Here is a 16,153-nt window from a genome sequence, read left to right as displayed (position 1 = left end):
TGGACCGTCTTCCTTTTAAGCTCGCTCTCGACCAACCAGTTTTTGTTTCTCCCCCCCGCAGCACGGAGCTGGCGGTGAGGAAGCTGCGTCACGACTGGTCCATCCTGCCCGTGGTGAAGCAGATCGACACGGTGGCGGCCGAGTGGCCCGCCCACACCAACTACCTGTACCTGACCTACCACGGCACCGAGAACGACCTGAGCTTCGACGACCAGCACGTCATGGTGATCGGCTCGGGCGTCTACCGCATCGGCAGCAGCGTCGAGTTCGACTGGTGCGCCGTCGGGTGCATCATGGAGCTCAGGAAGGTGAGTCTGAAATGATGTCATCATGCCGGAGATTCTTTGCTCTTTTCTCGAAGTCTCCCAATTGGCGTTTGCAGCTATATTTTTTTACATAGAAATCCTTTCTAGTGCAACTTTCTTGTTTGCTGAAAACAAAGATAGACAGGGTTCCTACGCAGGTCTGGAAAGTCTGGAAAAGTATTAAAAATGAATTTGATCATTTCCAGGTCTTGAATAGTTTGGGAATTTGAAAAAATGTCTGGAAAAGTATGGAAAATGTTGCGTTTCAGGTCCGATACACACATAATTCTAGCTTTTATGTTGTTGTAGAGCCACTTTGAGTCCACAGTTTTTGTTGATGTGAAGAATAATGTTCAGATAGAGGGACGCTCTTATTACCCAGCCGCTGTCAGCATGCATTATATCAAATACCCACCAAAATCAAATCCGGTCAAGAACATAGGGTCTGGGAAAAATATGGAATTTTAAATTGGAATCCGTGTAGGAACCCTGCCAATCATCTCACATATTGTGATATTTGTCGCTGGTCGCTGTGAAGAACAATCTTCATCTATACAGTGATATGACCTAGTTAGCAGGGGCAAGATGTCTATCTGCGTAAATCATATTGAACACCAGACAAAATCTTCAAAACAAATCAAGGTCTGGAAAAAGTATGGAATTTTTTAATTGAAAATGTGTAGGAACCCTGGATAGAAATACCTCTTGTGATGAAAGTAAGATGATTCAGCTAGTTTGCGTTTAGCACAAGAAATGGACCAAAATGGACTGTGCTTTTTTATTCACGTTCTTCTTCTATTATTTCCAGATGGGCTATAAGACCATCATGGTGAACTACAACCCAGAGACAGTCAGCACAGACTATGACATGTGTGACCGCCTCTACTTCGACGAGATCTCCTTTGAGGTAAGGCTTTTGCACTGGAACCTCCTCTAATAATGGTAATGTTATATGTTCATTAATGCTGGGTATTGTCTGGGTCTGTTGGATATGATTTCAATACAGTGGCTCATAATATATGATTCAGTACGGTTTGATACCTCAGTGATTTTTGCAGTGAATTGATATAAACTATGCAGTGTTTTATTATGCATCATTATGTGCATAACTGATGTGGATGAGGGAACAAATTGAGGCAAAATGGATTTTATTTCCATTTCTCTGTGTTAGGAAAATTAAATGAAGTGAACAGCGCAGATTTTGTGCTGTAGCAAACTGAAATAGTATGTAATAACATTAATAAATGCACACAGTTAAACTTAAATCCACACACTAGTATACGGGCTCAGTCCTGTCAGCATTGACATCCAACTGCTGCCTAGTCAGGTTACCACAGTATGTTAATACCAAATGGTAAAACTTTGTTGGGATTGGATTGGATTGCATTGGATTTATTTGAAAGTTAAAATAAATACATGTACAGTTCGCTCCAGATGAAGCCCAGCACATACATTTAAATAACAATCGAGGATAAAAAACATTTATTCCACTGTGGTCCTCTTACGAACAATACATAAACAATGCATACATTACATAACAATGCATATATTAGAGAAAAAAAAACACCTGTGTACAATGCAGATTATCGTACCAGTTTTTCCAAAAAATATTTTTTTACTGACTATCTGAACTGTTGTTTTGACTCTGTGGTTTTTATTGACCCTGGTAGACCATTCCATGTAACAGCTCCAGAGTAAGCAAAAGTGCTTTTTCCTATCAATGTCCTAAAACTATGGGTTATCACATCAGTGTCACTGGCTCTGGTCCTATAATTATGGGAGTCACTGACTCGTGTGAAGTAGCCTCTAAAATAATTGGAGGCAGTGTCAAAAATGACGCTGTGAACCAGACTCAACTTCAACATGGCCACTCTATCCTCTACAGTGAGCCATCCAAGCTCTTTAAAATGTTGGGCCATCAGTAGAGCTGCAACGATTAATCGATTAATTGATTAGTTGTCAACTATTAAATGAATCGCCAACTATTTTGATAATCGATTAATCGGTTTGAGTAATTTTTTAAGAAAAAGAAGTCAAAATTCTCTGATTCCAGCTTCTTAAATGTGAATATTTTCTGGTTTCTTTACTCCTCTATGACAGTAAACTGAATATCTTTGGGTTGTGGACAAAACAAGACATTTGAGGACGTCATCTTGGGCTTTGGGAAACACTGATCAACATTTTTCACCATTTTCTGACATTTTATAGACCGAACAACTAATCGATTAATCGAGAAAATAATCGACAGATTAATCGACAACGAAAATAATCGTTAGTTGCAGCCCTAGCCATCAGGTGGGTGCGTAAGGGGAGTTTCAGTACCACTCTGATAAGCTTGTTCTGGGCTGTTTGTAATCTGTTGCATAGATTTTTAGAGATGCTACTGTACCAGCTTGTGCATGCATAATCAAAGTTGCACTGGACCAGAGCATTTGCCAATATCTGGTATGTATCTGGTATGCCAATATCTGGGATGTCCATCAGCTCGATGATCCTCTTAAGTGTGTTCCCAGCTCAGGTTTGACCAGTGTCCGTCCCCTGTCTCAGGTGGTGATGGACATCTACGAGCTGGAGAACCCCGAGGGAGTGATCCTGTCCATGGGCGGCCAGCTGCCCAACAACATCGCCATGTCGCTGCACCGCCAGCAGTGTCGCATCCTGGGCACCTCGCCCGAGTTCATCGACTCGGCCGAGAACCGGTTCAAGTTCTCCCGCATGCTGGACACCATCGGCATCAGCCAGCCGCAGTGGAAGGAGCTCTCCGACACCAAGGTAGGACGGACGGAACAAGGAACCAGGGAGAGATCCACAGATAAGGGTTTTAGAAGGCAGACGCGGGTATTTCCGGAATGAAGATGCCAACCGCTGATATTTCTAGATCTTCAAATTTGACCTCGTTTTCCGAAACCGAGTCCACCACAGCTACTACGATGCAGGAGGAAGCAGTACTCTTGTCTCCGCCTCTCTTCACCATCTCCCCCTCTTCTCTTTCTTCCAGTCCGCTGTGACGTTTTGCGAGGCAGTGGGCTACCCCTGCCTGGTTCGCCCCTCCTACGTCCTGAGCGGAGCCGCCATGAACGTGGGCTACAGCAACAGCGACCTGGAGAAATACCTGAGCAGCGCCGTCGCCGTGTCCAAGGAGCACCCCGTCGTCATCTCCAAGTTCATACAGGAGGCCAAGGTCGGTCGGTTTAAAAAAATATATATCTATAAGCTCTAGGGCTGGACCCGAATATTCGACTATTTTAAATGTAATTTTATATGTAAGCCGGTTGCCATTGACGCTGCAAAGTAGTTTCTTTTTTTTTTTCACTTGCATTCAAATGTCAGTCACATTTGCTGATCGCCATGGTGGCACAGAGAAAAAAGTACGACCTGAAATTCAAGCTGTCAGTTGTCAAATTTGCTGAACAAAACTCAGGAGAAGCAGCAGCAAGACATTTCTCCGTTGATCTTTTTTTTTTTTTTTATCTTTTTTCTAAGGTAGGCTACCGGTATTTTGATACGGGGTTTCTCTCTCTCTCTCTCCCTCTCTCTCTCTCTGTGCTTTAGACCGTAACCGCTGTGAAACAATCCGAAAATAACGTTTTATTTCTCTGATTCACCGGCTTTCTCGCTACTACCGCTCCCTCTCTTCATTCACTTTCTAGCTCGCTCGACCATCTCGCTCTCTCTCTAGCTCGCAGCTCGCTCGACCATCTCTCTCTCTCTCTAGCTCGCTCAACCATCTCTCTCTCTCTCTCTCTCTCTAGCTCGCTCGACCATCTCTCTCTCTCTCTCTGTCTCTCTCTCTCTCTCTCTCTCTCTGTATTAATTGAAGTTATATGTATGTTAAGCCAAGCAGTTTGCCCCCCCCCCCCCCCCCGCTGCAGCCGAAGCTTCGAATATTCGCTGTTGATTACTACCGAAGCTCCGAAGCCCAAAAAATGGTATTCGGGACAGCCCTAATAAGCTCTATATTATAGGGTCACCAAGTTCTCCCCAGAGTCTGGATTGAGAAGTCTGGAATTGGTCTGGAAAAGTCTGGAATTGGATGGTGTTTTTTTTGGGATTTCCCCAGGAGATCGACGTGGACGCGGTGGCGTGCGACGGGGTGGTGATAGCCATCGCGGTGTCCGAGCACGTGGAGAACGCCGGCGTCCACTCGGGCGACGCCACCCTGGTGACGCCGCCCCAGGACCTCAACCAGAAGACCATCGAGAGGATCAAGATGATCGTCCACGCCATCGGCCAGGAGCTGCAGGTCACCGGGCCCTTCAACCTGCAGCTCATAGCCAAGGTCAGCAACGTTTACCTTTTTTCGCCACGTCGGTTTTAAGACGAGTGTAAGGTTGTCTTTATTAATTTAAGAAGAAGTTGGAGAACTTTGCTTTCAAGAATCTCAGTTATTCCTATTTTTTTTTTCCTTTGGAAGTAAAATAAGAAGAAAGTGAAGAAAATTCTTAGGAACTATTTTGATGGATATTAGGTTATGTTAACTTTTTTCTTGAAACTGAAGTTACTATTTAGCCAATATTTGCACTCATGAATTCTCTAATGGACCTCCATGATGGCACCAGCTGTGGTTGCTGAGAGATTCTGATGCAACTGCAAAGCCGCTAGTGGTAGTTGACAATGTGTACGGCTGGGCAATATGGACAAAATCAAATATCACAATATTTTTTACCAATACCTCGATATCGATATTGCGACAATATTGTAGGGATGACTATTGGTGCTTTCACAAAATATTTACACAATGAGATTTTTGATAATCATCAGTAATGTGGATATAATGACTAAGTGGGTAAAGGCAAATAATAGAACAGCTAGAACAGAAGTTCAGAAAATGACATCACTTTACTGTAATGCAGCCTTTAAAACCAGGAAAAGACAACACTTATGCCATATCACGATATTACGATATCCAAAATCTAAGATGATATCTAGTCTCATATCACAATATCGATATGATATTGATATATTGCCCAGCCCTAACAATGCGACATTTAACTCTTCAGCATCTTGGTGACAGACTGTGTTTTCTCTGTCAGGACGACCAGCTGAAGGTGATCGAGTGCAACGTCCGAGTCTCCCGCTCCTTCCCCTTTGTATCCAAGACGTTGGGTGTGGACCTTGTTGCCCTGGCAACACAGGTTATTATGGGGGAGGAGGTGGAGCCCGTTGGCCTGATGAGAGGAAAGGGGATCGTGGGCGTCAAGGTAACCGAGCGGACTCAATCAATCGGCGTCTGTTTCGTAGCTGTTTCTTTTCCTACTCCTGTGATGTTTCATGTGTCGGTTTTGTCCTCCAGGTGCCCCAGTTCTCGTTCTCTCGGCTGGCCGGGGCCGATGTGGTGCTGGGGGTGGAGATGACCAGTACTGGGGAGGTGGCCTGTTTCGGGGAGAACCGATACGAGGCCTACCTCAAAGCCATGCTCTCTACGGGCTTCAAGATCCCCAAGAAGAACATCCTACTCTCCATCGGCAGCTACAAGGTACACACTGACAGCAGCATGTAACTGACTTGAGTTCTCTCTCAACTTCTGTTCATTAGGGATGCACCGAATGGGTGTTTCTTTAACGGTGTGTGTCTTAATTCAACCCTTTCAATTAAGTCCATTTAACTGATCTGACCAAGCTGTTTCCTATGTGTGTGTGTTTGTAGAATAAGAGTGAGCTGCTGCCCACTGTGCAGGCTCTGGAGAGTCTGGGCTATGACCTGTACGCCAGCCTGGGTACTGCCGACTTCTACACTGAACACGGAGTCAAGGTACTGCTCTATATTTTGATCTGTTTCACCCACACAAGACATTTATTACATAATGGGCAAAAGCCCATGCCAAAATGTTTGGATTGAAACTGCTGAAAGCTGATATTTTGTGCTCATATCCAGTATCTTTAAATTTTGACATGCCAAAAAAGTGAATCTGGTTAGATTTGGTAGTTTTGCTTTGGCAATCAGCATTTCATATCAATATCAGTATTCCACTGCAATAAAGAACTTGTCATCGGGACACTGATATTTTGTACCGATATTCAGTATTTCCAAGTAGTTCCAAGTATTCAGCCTTTTCCACAGAATTGTATTCTTGTCAGGTTAGAAAAGCCTCTGAAACAGCATTCAGAGCATCATGGGACACTAAAACCTTCCACTGAAACTCTAGATATAATAACAGACTATCATAATAAAACAGTCGTGTGGAATCTAATCAGAATGTCTCATTGGAATCAATTTAGGTTAAGGCCTTCTCATTGACAACCAGTACAATATTGATCAATTCTACAGTAAATGTATAATCAAACTGCACTGCACTGACAACACTGATTCGTGGATACATGGAGACCAACTATGACCTGATATACCGGTCTAACCGTACCAAATAGCACAGCTTAACCACAAGCTGAGTAGCAATGCTGAACGGAGTCATGAAATAAAAAACAAAAAGACAGCAAGAGACACAGTGCAGAGCATCACAAGCAACCTTCCTCTCACTTCCCCTCCTCCTTCCCCCCCCCCCCCCCCCTCCTCCCCAGGTGAGGGCGGTGGACTGGCCGTTCGAGGAGGACGACAGCGAGTCTCCCACCAAGGAGAAGCAGCGCAGCATCATGAACTACCTGGAGGAGAACCACTTCGACCTGGTCATCAACCTCTCCATGAGGAACAGCGGCGGCCGCAGGCTCTCCTCCTTCGTCACCAAAGGCTACCGGACCAGGCGCATGGCCATCGACTACTCCGTCCCGCTCATCATCGACATCAAGTGCACCAAGCTCTTCGTTCAGGTCGGTCGCCTCAACAGGGTTTCCGCGTGGTTTTTTTGTGTGCTCAACTCATTGTTTTAAAGAAGATTTTTCAGCATTTTTTTTGGTTTTTCTGCTTCTTTTTTTTTTTTTTTTTACTTTTTCATGTTTGATCAAATCTTAGATCTAGATATTAGACTCGAATACATTTAGATACAGGTTGAAAAATGACATTGGTCTCACTATCATCAGTCGCTGGGTTTACATGCATGTGTTATGATCAAGGTTATTAGTTTTGCATTTTTCATTAGTTTTTATTTCGTTTTGACTTTGTTTTCAATTTCAGTTTAGTTTTAATTCGTTTTTAAAGCGGGTTTGCTAGGTTAGTTTGTATTTTTTGAAAATGCTTAGTTTTAGTTTAGTTTTTATTAGTTTCAGTGTTAGTTTTAGTCTTTTTTTATAATATGGGGTATTTGTCAGGGGCGAGATTCAAAAATTCAAAATACTAGGCTTATGTATGAAATAAATTGACAAAGACGAAAACTAAAGACATTTTCTCTATAATTTTAGTTTATTTTAGTTAGTTTTGTAAACACACAATACAGTTTCAGTTAGTTGTCGTTTTTTTGTAAAGCCTCGTTTTTATTTTTATTTCAGTTAACGAAAATGTTTTGTCACACCTAGTTTTCGTTATTTCGTAAGTTTTCGTTAACGATAATAACCTTGGTTATGATGTATTGCTTTAGAAAAGCTGAATGGAGACAGCAAATGAAGTTTATTTATTCGCTTCAACAGCTTATGGAACACTCCCAATTCACATTTTCTTTATTATGGTATTTCCAAAGTTGGCTCAAAACATCTAATGTTAATTTGTTTTTGCAGGCTCTCCGGCAGGTTGGTAGCAGTCCACCAGTGAAGACTCACATTGACAGCATGACATCCCAGACGTTGGTCCGTCTGCCTGGTGAGTCGCCACAACAAGCAGAAACAACTCTTAGTGTGCGTTCACACTGTGATCGACAGTTGATGGGTCGTTCTGTTTTGACAGATTGGCTCCCATCGCATCTATGTAGTAGTCTGGAACTACAAAGTTGGGAACAGACATATCAAAAAGATCAATAAAATTACTTAAAAACTTACCATCGAAACCAACGATGGACGCAACCGTGCTCCAAGCATCGTTTTTGAGACGTTTACTCCTGCGGTCTTTCGAATAAAAGTTGCAGAGAACTGGAAATCAACTTCTCGTCCATTTTTGCACCTGACTCCTAGGTCTCATCGACGTCCACGTTCACCTGCGGGAGCCTGGCGCCACCCATAAGGAGGACTTCTCCTCCGGCACGGCAGCCGCCCTGGCAGGGGGCGTGACGATGGTGTGTGCCATGCCCAACACTTCCCCCGCCATCATAGACGCCAGCTCTCTGGCCATGGTCCAGAAGGTACAGCTTTCTTTCTTTCCTGTTTTCCTGCCAGCAATTGTAATGGGAAGGCAATAAATATTACAGCATGATTGCAACATTAAGCATGATGGAGTACCGTATTTCCTCTAATAGTGGCCGGTAGTCAATTAAAAGCCGGGTCTCCGATAATGGCTGGGGCCGTGGTCGACACGAACAAATAAAGCAAGAAAAACAAATAAATAAATCAATAAGTTATTATAAATAAAGGTCGGCCCCAAATACAGGCTGGGGAAAAAAACTAAGGAAAAAACAACGGTGGATGCCGGTAAACTCCTGGTGCCTGTTATATAATGTAACTGTAATTTGTAGTAACGTACAAGTGCCACAAGATGGCAGTATGCCACAAGATGGCTCGGGCGGCCTAAGTTTCTAGAGTATGCTGTTGTCGATTACCGTAATTATCGGTAATGCGTTGCAGTAACAAAAAAACGGCTACCTAACGAACCCCAACAGAAGCAGATCAGAAAACAAGGAGGCTTTGTGCTAAAATATGAGCAAATATACTTATCAAACAGAGGGAATTAGAAATAAAGGCCAGTCTCTAATATAAGCCAGCTTCCAATAAAGGCCTGGTACCCTCTGCAGTTGAGGTAAATAAAGGCCCGGGCCAATATTAGAGAAAATACGGTAATAGTGCCACCCAGTGGCTATTTGTGTTACCTCCAAAGTTTGAAAGAAGAAGCAGCAATGGAATCAATTGTTGTTGCTTTGGTTGCAATGGGACAATACAGAAATCTCATAAAGAACCTGATTAACTTTAAATGTGGATGTTGTAATTATCGATTTGGTTAATGTTCTAATTGGTGCTTGTAAAAGAAGCCCCTCATCCTTCAGTATATTTTTTCAGAGAATTGAAAATGTATATGGTGTTTTGCTGTGTGTTCAGTTGGCCAAGGCAGGCTGCCGTTGTGACTACGCCCTGTATCTGGGCGCCGCTTCAGACAACGCCACCATCCTGCCATCCATCGCCAGCCAGGCCGCCGGCCTCAAGATGTACCTGAACGACACCTACTCCACCCTCAAGATGGACAACGTCTCTCTCTGGATGGAGGTGGGTCAAGCGTTGTCTTTTTGTCATTCTGTGCTAGGGATGGGACGATATATCTGAATTTAGCATTTTAGAATTTCGCATTTTTCTATTTTTGATGTTGAATTAGAATATTAAACTCCGGTGCTCCAGCTCCTCTGACCATAGTAACTTTCCTGTCTGATTCTCTATGAAGCACTTTGAGAAGTGGCCCAAGCACATACCCATCGTAGCCCACGCCGAGAAGCAGACGGTGGCTGCGATCCTGATGGTGGCCCAGCTCTACCAGCGGCCGGTCCACATCTGCCACCTGGCCAAGAAGGAGGAGGTAAGACCGGGCGCCTGGTCTCGGATCAGCAGTGAATTAAAAGTGCTATGTGCATCATTTTAACATCAGCAAATATTAAATTTGAGGCATTCGAATAATTACCACCCTCCACCACACCCTCATGATGCTGTAATCATTTCTACTTATGTTCTAGTGTTGAGATTGTTGGTTGCCTTGGTTATTTATATCGCCATTGTTTTCTTTGCGGTGTCATTCCACTATTGGCTGCTGCACCAACCCGTTTTCCCCATGGGGCTTATTAAAGGTTCTCATCTCTTCTCCTTTTCAGATCCTGATCATTCGGGCCGCCAAGCAGAAGGGCATCCAGGTGACATGCGAGGTGGCACCCCACCACCTCTTCCTGTGCGAGGACAATGTAGCGGAGATCGGTGACGGACGGGCGCAGGTGCGACCCATGCTGGGAACCCGCGAAGACATGGAGGCACTCTGGGAGAACCTGGACATCATCGACTGCTTCGCCACAGACCACGGTCAGCAACCAGTCAGTCATTCTGTCTGTCAGTCAGTCAGCGACTCTTCCCGTGTGATCGTCAGGAAAATGTTTGTAAAAATCTGCTTGTTAACTTTATTTTGCTGTCCAGTTTATGATTTTTTTTAAAACCAAACCACGCCCACACATTTTTTTTAAACCAAACCACATGCGGGGCACCTTTTCCAGGACAGTACCGGAGAGGGGACAAGGCGTACCCTTGTTGGAATCCAAAGTTTGACGTAACGCCAAGAATGTGAACACAGCTCTCAGTCCAAGTGTATATGGACCAAATGGCTCGCAGCACTGGCTGCAACACCCCATGCTACCACAGCACCTCCCACAGGAGACCTCGGGCCTTTTCCAAATCCACAAAACGCGTGTAGACTAGGAATGGAATGGTACGAGATACGATTACATGTTCGACCAAATGTTTCCAGCAAGCCCTGACGTACATGGTGGGGTTCACCAGTTCTGTCCAGCAGCCTCCTGTGCCATCTGATCCAATTCATCACCAGATGGTGATCAGTTGACAGTTGACTTGTCACCCGAGCATCCAGAAAATTTGGCCTCAGATCTGATGAAACAACAACAAAGTTGATTATCAACATTTGGCTTAAGGTGCTCTGGTATCAAGTACACTTCTGAATTTCCTTGTGTTCGAACATGGTGTTTTGTCGATAATCCCTGACTTGCACAGAATAACACACAGCTTGGGTTCAGATCAGGAAGGTGATTCCTCCGCATCACACCCCTTCAGAATTTTGGAGTTGGTAGATGGAGCCTTCTCCAGCACCCAACCCACTATTTACAAGGTCAGGTACTTTGCATTGAGGTGACCCTCTTAACTCCAATTTGGCAGCAGCCAGCCGTAGACTCGTGGGTATACCCCTGGCCTGGTGCCTGACCAAATCCTGAGTAGGAGAGAGATCGCTCCTCACCAAGGAGTTTGGTTCCAGAGTCAACACTGTGCATGGAGGTGAGCCCAACTAGTTTTAGTTGGTACTTCTTAACCTCCCGCACCAGTGGTGGCCTTACGTTGCTGCTTTTCACGTTGTGCTCGGCCGAGCTACAGGAGTCACCTGGCTCAGGTTAATCGGTCTTATCACTCTTTTCATCATTGGCTTCTGTGATGTCTTCTGGTGGTTAATATTTTGTGTAATCTGTCATACCTCCAGCTTCATCTGTTACTACGTTTAACCAGCGATCTGTGACTAGGGACAATACGAGAAAACCCATCAGAAGCGAGTCGTCTAATGACTGAATGCTCCAATTCTGAACTTGCTTATTTGTCATCTGAGAGTTTATTTTCTGCTGTTAGCTCCCCATTCTGTAGAGGAGAAGAACAGTGAGCGTCCTCCTCCAGGCTACCCCGGCCTGGAAACCATGTTGCCGCTGCTGCTGACCGCCGTCAGCGATGGACGCCTGACCCTGGACGACATCATCAGGCGTCTGTACGACAACCCGCGCAGGATCTTCAACCTGCCCGCCCAGGACAACACCTATGTGGAGGTACACACTTCTATGCTTACTTCTATACGCGCTTATAAAACCAATCCTCACACTTCCTTTTTAACCCCCCGCTGTCTGTGCCTGTCAGGTGGACCTGGAGCAGGAGTGGGTGATTCCTCAGGCCATGCAGTTCACCAAGTCCAAGTGGACGCCCTTCCAGGGCCTGAAGGTGAAGGGTAAAGTCCGCCGCGTGGTTCTACGAGGAGAGGTGGCCTACATCGATGGCCAGGTCAGTGCGCGCACACACACACACACACACACACTAGGGCTGAACAATGAATCGAAATTTTATCGAAATCGCAATATGGCCTACTGCAATTTTCAAATCGCAGGAGGCGTAATATTTGTTAAAGGTGAAATGTGTCAAAATACCATTTTAAATTAAATATTGTGGTGCTGCAGAGATGTCCTGGCCTACACATCATATTCTACAGACTTAAGAAAACATCTTTATTTGGTACAGATCCCCGCAAAAATCACACCATAATCATTTTAATACGTTTTTCAATGAATATGAGAATAATGATGTAAAAATGATCATTCCCTCTAATATCGCAAATCATATCACAATTGCAATATCAGTCAAAATAATCACAATTAGATATTGTTCAAAATTGTTCAGCCCTAACACACACACTCTTACACACTGTTACACACAAAGGGACCATTTTGGACAATGGGCCTGAGTCAACCCACAGGTAAACAGACTAGGTTTCGACTGATATGGGTTTTTGGAGGCTGATGCAGATATTTTTGGATTGGAGCCACAGAAAGCCGATATTTTGTGTTGATATTCAATATATCTATAAATTTGACCATTACATGACTATTTAGTATTCTTTAGAATTGTATTCTTCGTCAGAGTTGAGTCTCAAGTGCTCAGTGCTTGAGTCTTTTGAGTATCCCATGTTAGAACAGTCTTTACCTTGATTGTCCTTTTACATGTTTTACATTTGGCACTACTTTTCACATCAGTTAATGTAAAATCCATGTAAGAGAAGTTCACAGTTCGTAGTGGAACATCATCTATCATTTGACTAGTGACGTTTTTACTCCCACCAATGTTGCATCATCCTATCTGTGGTTGTGTTGTAAGATACATTTTCATAGCATACATATTGGCCTATATTGTTAACCAACCAGATAACATGCATATTTAGGGTAACGCTGAAAAGATCTGTAGCTGTGTTCCCTAGTGTGCAAGTATGATTCAAGTCGCAAGTCTACAATAAATATGTATTCAATCAAACTGCATCAGTAATTGTTCTAATAATAAATGCCTCTCTCTCTCTCTCCCTCTCTCTCTCGCTCAGGTTCTGGTGCCTCCAGGTTATGGAGAGGATGTGAAGACTTGGCCCACCGCCACCGTCCTCCCTCCTGAACCCGCTAAAGACGTCCCAATGGTACAGTCCCAAAGCAAACGATAGAGTATACCAGTCTTTAGCCCTAGTCTGTACTCCAAAACTCTTGAGAAGAGTCCGCTCGCTTAACCTGAGCAAACTCGAAAGACTACTAATGCTTGCTTCTACTAGATACTGTGCAAATCTAGTGTGTTAATCAAATGTGTTAACAAGATAGTGATGTTTACCAAATACCATGGTTAGCTAGTTAACAAGATGACGTTATCTAAAGACAAAATCCAGATGTATCCGTAATGAAATGATCAACCAGTCAAAAACAGCTGACCTCCAAGACCTCCAATATGGCCACCAGAGGGTGTGTTACATCAGCGGGAAGCCTTTTATGGATGGAAGTAGTTTACAGTTAATGTAGTATACACAATGGAAGGAAATAGTATTCTGTTAATGTAATGTAACCAGATACCTGTTATGGTGCTCACAAGGCATCATAAGTAGGGCTGGGCGATATGGACCAAAAATCATATCTCTGTATTTTTAGGCTGAATAGCGGTACACAATATATATCTCGGTATTTTCTACAAAGTGGGCTAAATGTTCAGTTGTATGTAGGGCTGGGCGATATGGACAAAATCAAATATCACAATATCTCGATATCGATATTGCGACAATATTGTAGGGATGACTATTGGTGATTTCACAGAATATTTACACAATGAGATTTTTGATAAATAATCATCAGTAATGTGGATATAATGACTAAGTGGGTAAAGGCAAATAATAGAACAGCTAGAACAGTCTGGTAAGATCAGAAAATGACATCACTTTACTGTAATACAGCCTTTAAAACCAGGAAAAGACACTTATGCCATATCACAATATTACGATATCCAAAATCTAAGACGATATCTAGTCTCATATCACGATATCGATATAATATCGATATATTGCCCAGCCCTAATCATAAGTGCATCATAAGCACACTATCAATGCATGATAACTATTATAATTGAGTAAGGATAAAATGCACTTCAAGTATTGCCATAATAATACACTTTTATATACTGCTTTTCTAAAGAGTTTACAACAGAAGAAATGTCACAATGCCTAAGTTCCTCTGGCAGGATCTTTCCATAATCTAAAACGCCCAGTCAATATAAAAAGTTGAATCAATATATAATACTGTTGTGATCAATATGACTGTCACTCACCAGCTGCTACTAGTTTGCCTCTAACATCTGTAGCATGGCATCTACCCTGACATCCAGCTTGTGTGTTTTTGGGCGGGGGTGTGTGTGTTTGTGTTTCCCGTGTGTCAGACCCCAGAGCGGCCCCGTCCGACCCCTCCGCGCGAGGGCCCGGTCCGAACCCGCGCCCCCAGCCCCCGCCGCTCGGTCGGGGAGGGCCGCTACATGCTGCCGCCCCGCATCCACCGCTCCTCCGACCCCGGCCTGCCCCCAGGTTAGACCCCTTCTTCCTGTCAGTTGGTCTGATCCAGGGTCTGTCCAGGTGCTGATCAAGTCTTCTGAGAGTAAGAGGAGCATGCTCACGAGGGTTAAACCGATAATTTGGGTTTGCCGATATTGGCCTTTGTCGTCCTCCTCTTATATGATAGGGGTTCCTCCCACAGCGAGTGAATATGTTTTTACTACTATTATTATTTATTTCAGATGACTTGAGGTTTGAGATTTTGGGATAATAGTGTGAGGAAAAATCTGCTTCACAGTATTGTGATTACTATGCTGCAATATATTTTTGCAACACTAAGGAAAATCAAATGAGCTTCTTAAAACAAAATTGTATTTTTCACATTTCTCTTGGTCGTGTAATAAACATATAACATAATATACTCTATACCAGTGGTTCTCAACGTGGGGACCACCAGGGGTCCTTGAGGGGGTTCCAAGGGGTCCCCAGCAAATTGATGAATTGGGAAAGTTCACGATTATTTAATTGAGAAGAAATTAACACAATTAGAGAATGCAGAAGAATGACTACTTTAGTCGTAGTTTCACTGTTATCTCTCTACTTACAATACAGATAGTCATGGAGTTCTGGATAAATTCTCAGATTTGGGTCCGAGAGGAAAAAATCTCATCCAATGGGGGTCCGTGGCCCTAATGTGGACTGAATTCGGGGTCCTTGATATGAAAAAGGTTGAGAATCACTGCTCTATACTGAAAACACATATATACACACAGTGGGAAGACTGTGTATATATGTTTAAATGTATAAATGTTTTCACCTTTAAGAATTCACAGAAGCTAACTTTTGAAACAGAATAATAATACAGTAACCCAAATATGCTATTTAATGAATTCAATGAATTTCAACATTTGGTTACCATCAGTGGAAAGCTACTAACATGCTACATATCCTCTGCTTCTGCATCAAGACAAGCAGACAGAATTGCACCAATGATGGACACCCTCTCTTTCTGGGACAATGAAGGGAGCATGATTAGTAATTTAGCTGTACTCTGAGAGGCTTGATCAACACAGATCCTGGTTTTATCTGTCATTTGTGTTTCCTGTTATGAGTAATAATAGCTTCACATGACATAATGCTTGTTTTGTGCAGCGTTTGCCCTTTTGTACCCTGCCCTGGTGAGCGACCAAGACGAGGTACAAAGGTTTCAGTTTTAGGAGACTAGACACACACTGGCATCTGAATGCATACACTATCAGTGTTCCAACTGGGTGTGGGGATTCCTGGAACCTCACTGTACTTTGAGAGGTGTGTTCCAAACAGGGAAAGTCAGGGAATTGGATGAATTCTCTTTGGAAGTCAGGGAATTAAAAAAAGAAATGGGTAATTTTGCAGGAATGAAGCATGTATTTTCCAACTTCCAGACTTCAACTGGAGTGGGAATCGGGACTGAAATACCACATATAACAAACCAGTAACAGGTTTTTAGGTCATGGAAGCGCACCGACTTAGTCATGGAGAAGTGG

The 16,153-nt window shown here is 43.5% G+C and overlaps 1 protein-coding gene across 4 annotated transcripts in view; it reads left to right on the top strand.

Annotated features, from left to right (window-relative positions):
* cad (carbamoyl-phosphate synthetase 2, aspartate transcarbamylase, and dihydroorotase) overlaps positions 1 to 16,153 on the top strand; it is a 47,996-nt gene that overhangs the window by 19,594 nt on the left and 12,249 nt on the right. For 2 of the 4 annotated variants that reach the window (XM_071537264.1, XM_071537263.1), the window contains 18 exons: positions 62 to 308; positions 1,114 to 1,212; positions 2,853 to 3,077; positions 3,304 to 3,486; positions 4,366 to 4,584; positions 5,339 to 5,506; positions 5,599 to 5,781; positions 5,952 to 6,056; positions 6,821 to 7,066; positions 7,907 to 7,988; positions 8,297 to 8,463; positions 9,371 to 9,535; positions 9,708 to 9,839; positions 10,129 to 10,330; positions 11,651 to 11,841; positions 11,930 to 12,070; positions 13,155 to 13,208; positions 14,519 to 14,660. In XM_071537264.1, the coding sequence (XP_071393365.1) occupies positions 62 to 308; positions 1,114 to 1,212; positions 2,853 to 3,077; positions 3,304 to 3,486; positions 4,366 to 4,584; positions 5,339 to 5,506; positions 5,599 to 5,781; positions 5,952 to 6,056; positions 6,821 to 7,066; positions 7,907 to 7,988; positions 8,297 to 8,463; positions 9,371 to 9,535; positions 9,708 to 9,839; positions 10,129 to 10,330; positions 11,651 to 11,841; positions 11,930 to 12,070; positions 13,155 to 13,208; positions 14,519 to 14,660 (2,951 nt within the window). Of the gene's footprint in view, positions 1 to 61; positions 309 to 1,113; positions 1,213 to 2,852; positions 3,078 to 3,303; positions 3,487 to 4,365; positions 4,585 to 5,338; positions 5,507 to 5,598; positions 5,782 to 5,951; positions 6,057 to 6,820; positions 7,067 to 7,906; positions 7,989 to 8,296; positions 8,464 to 9,370; positions 9,536 to 9,707; positions 9,840 to 10,128; positions 10,331 to 11,650; positions 11,842 to 11,929; positions 12,071 to 13,154; positions 13,245 to 14,518; positions 14,661 to 16,153 lie in introns of all 4 variants that reach the window. The other 2 variants (XM_071537262.1, XM_071537261.1) reach the window with 1 other exon arrangement.

Source organism: Centroberyx affinis, unplaced genomic scaffold, assembly GCF_046629955.1.
Source record: "Centroberyx affinis isolate AG114_WGS23_722 - 3 ecotype Tasmania unplaced genomic scaffold, CSIRO-AGI_Caff_v1 ptg003001l_1, whole genome shotgun sequence".
NCBI lineage: Eukaryota > Metazoa > Chordata > Actinopteri > Beryciformes > Berycidae > Centroberyx > Centroberyx affinis.
The sequence above is the reverse complement of the archived record's forward strand: the minus strand, read 5'-3'. Positions and strand labels throughout refer to the sequence as shown.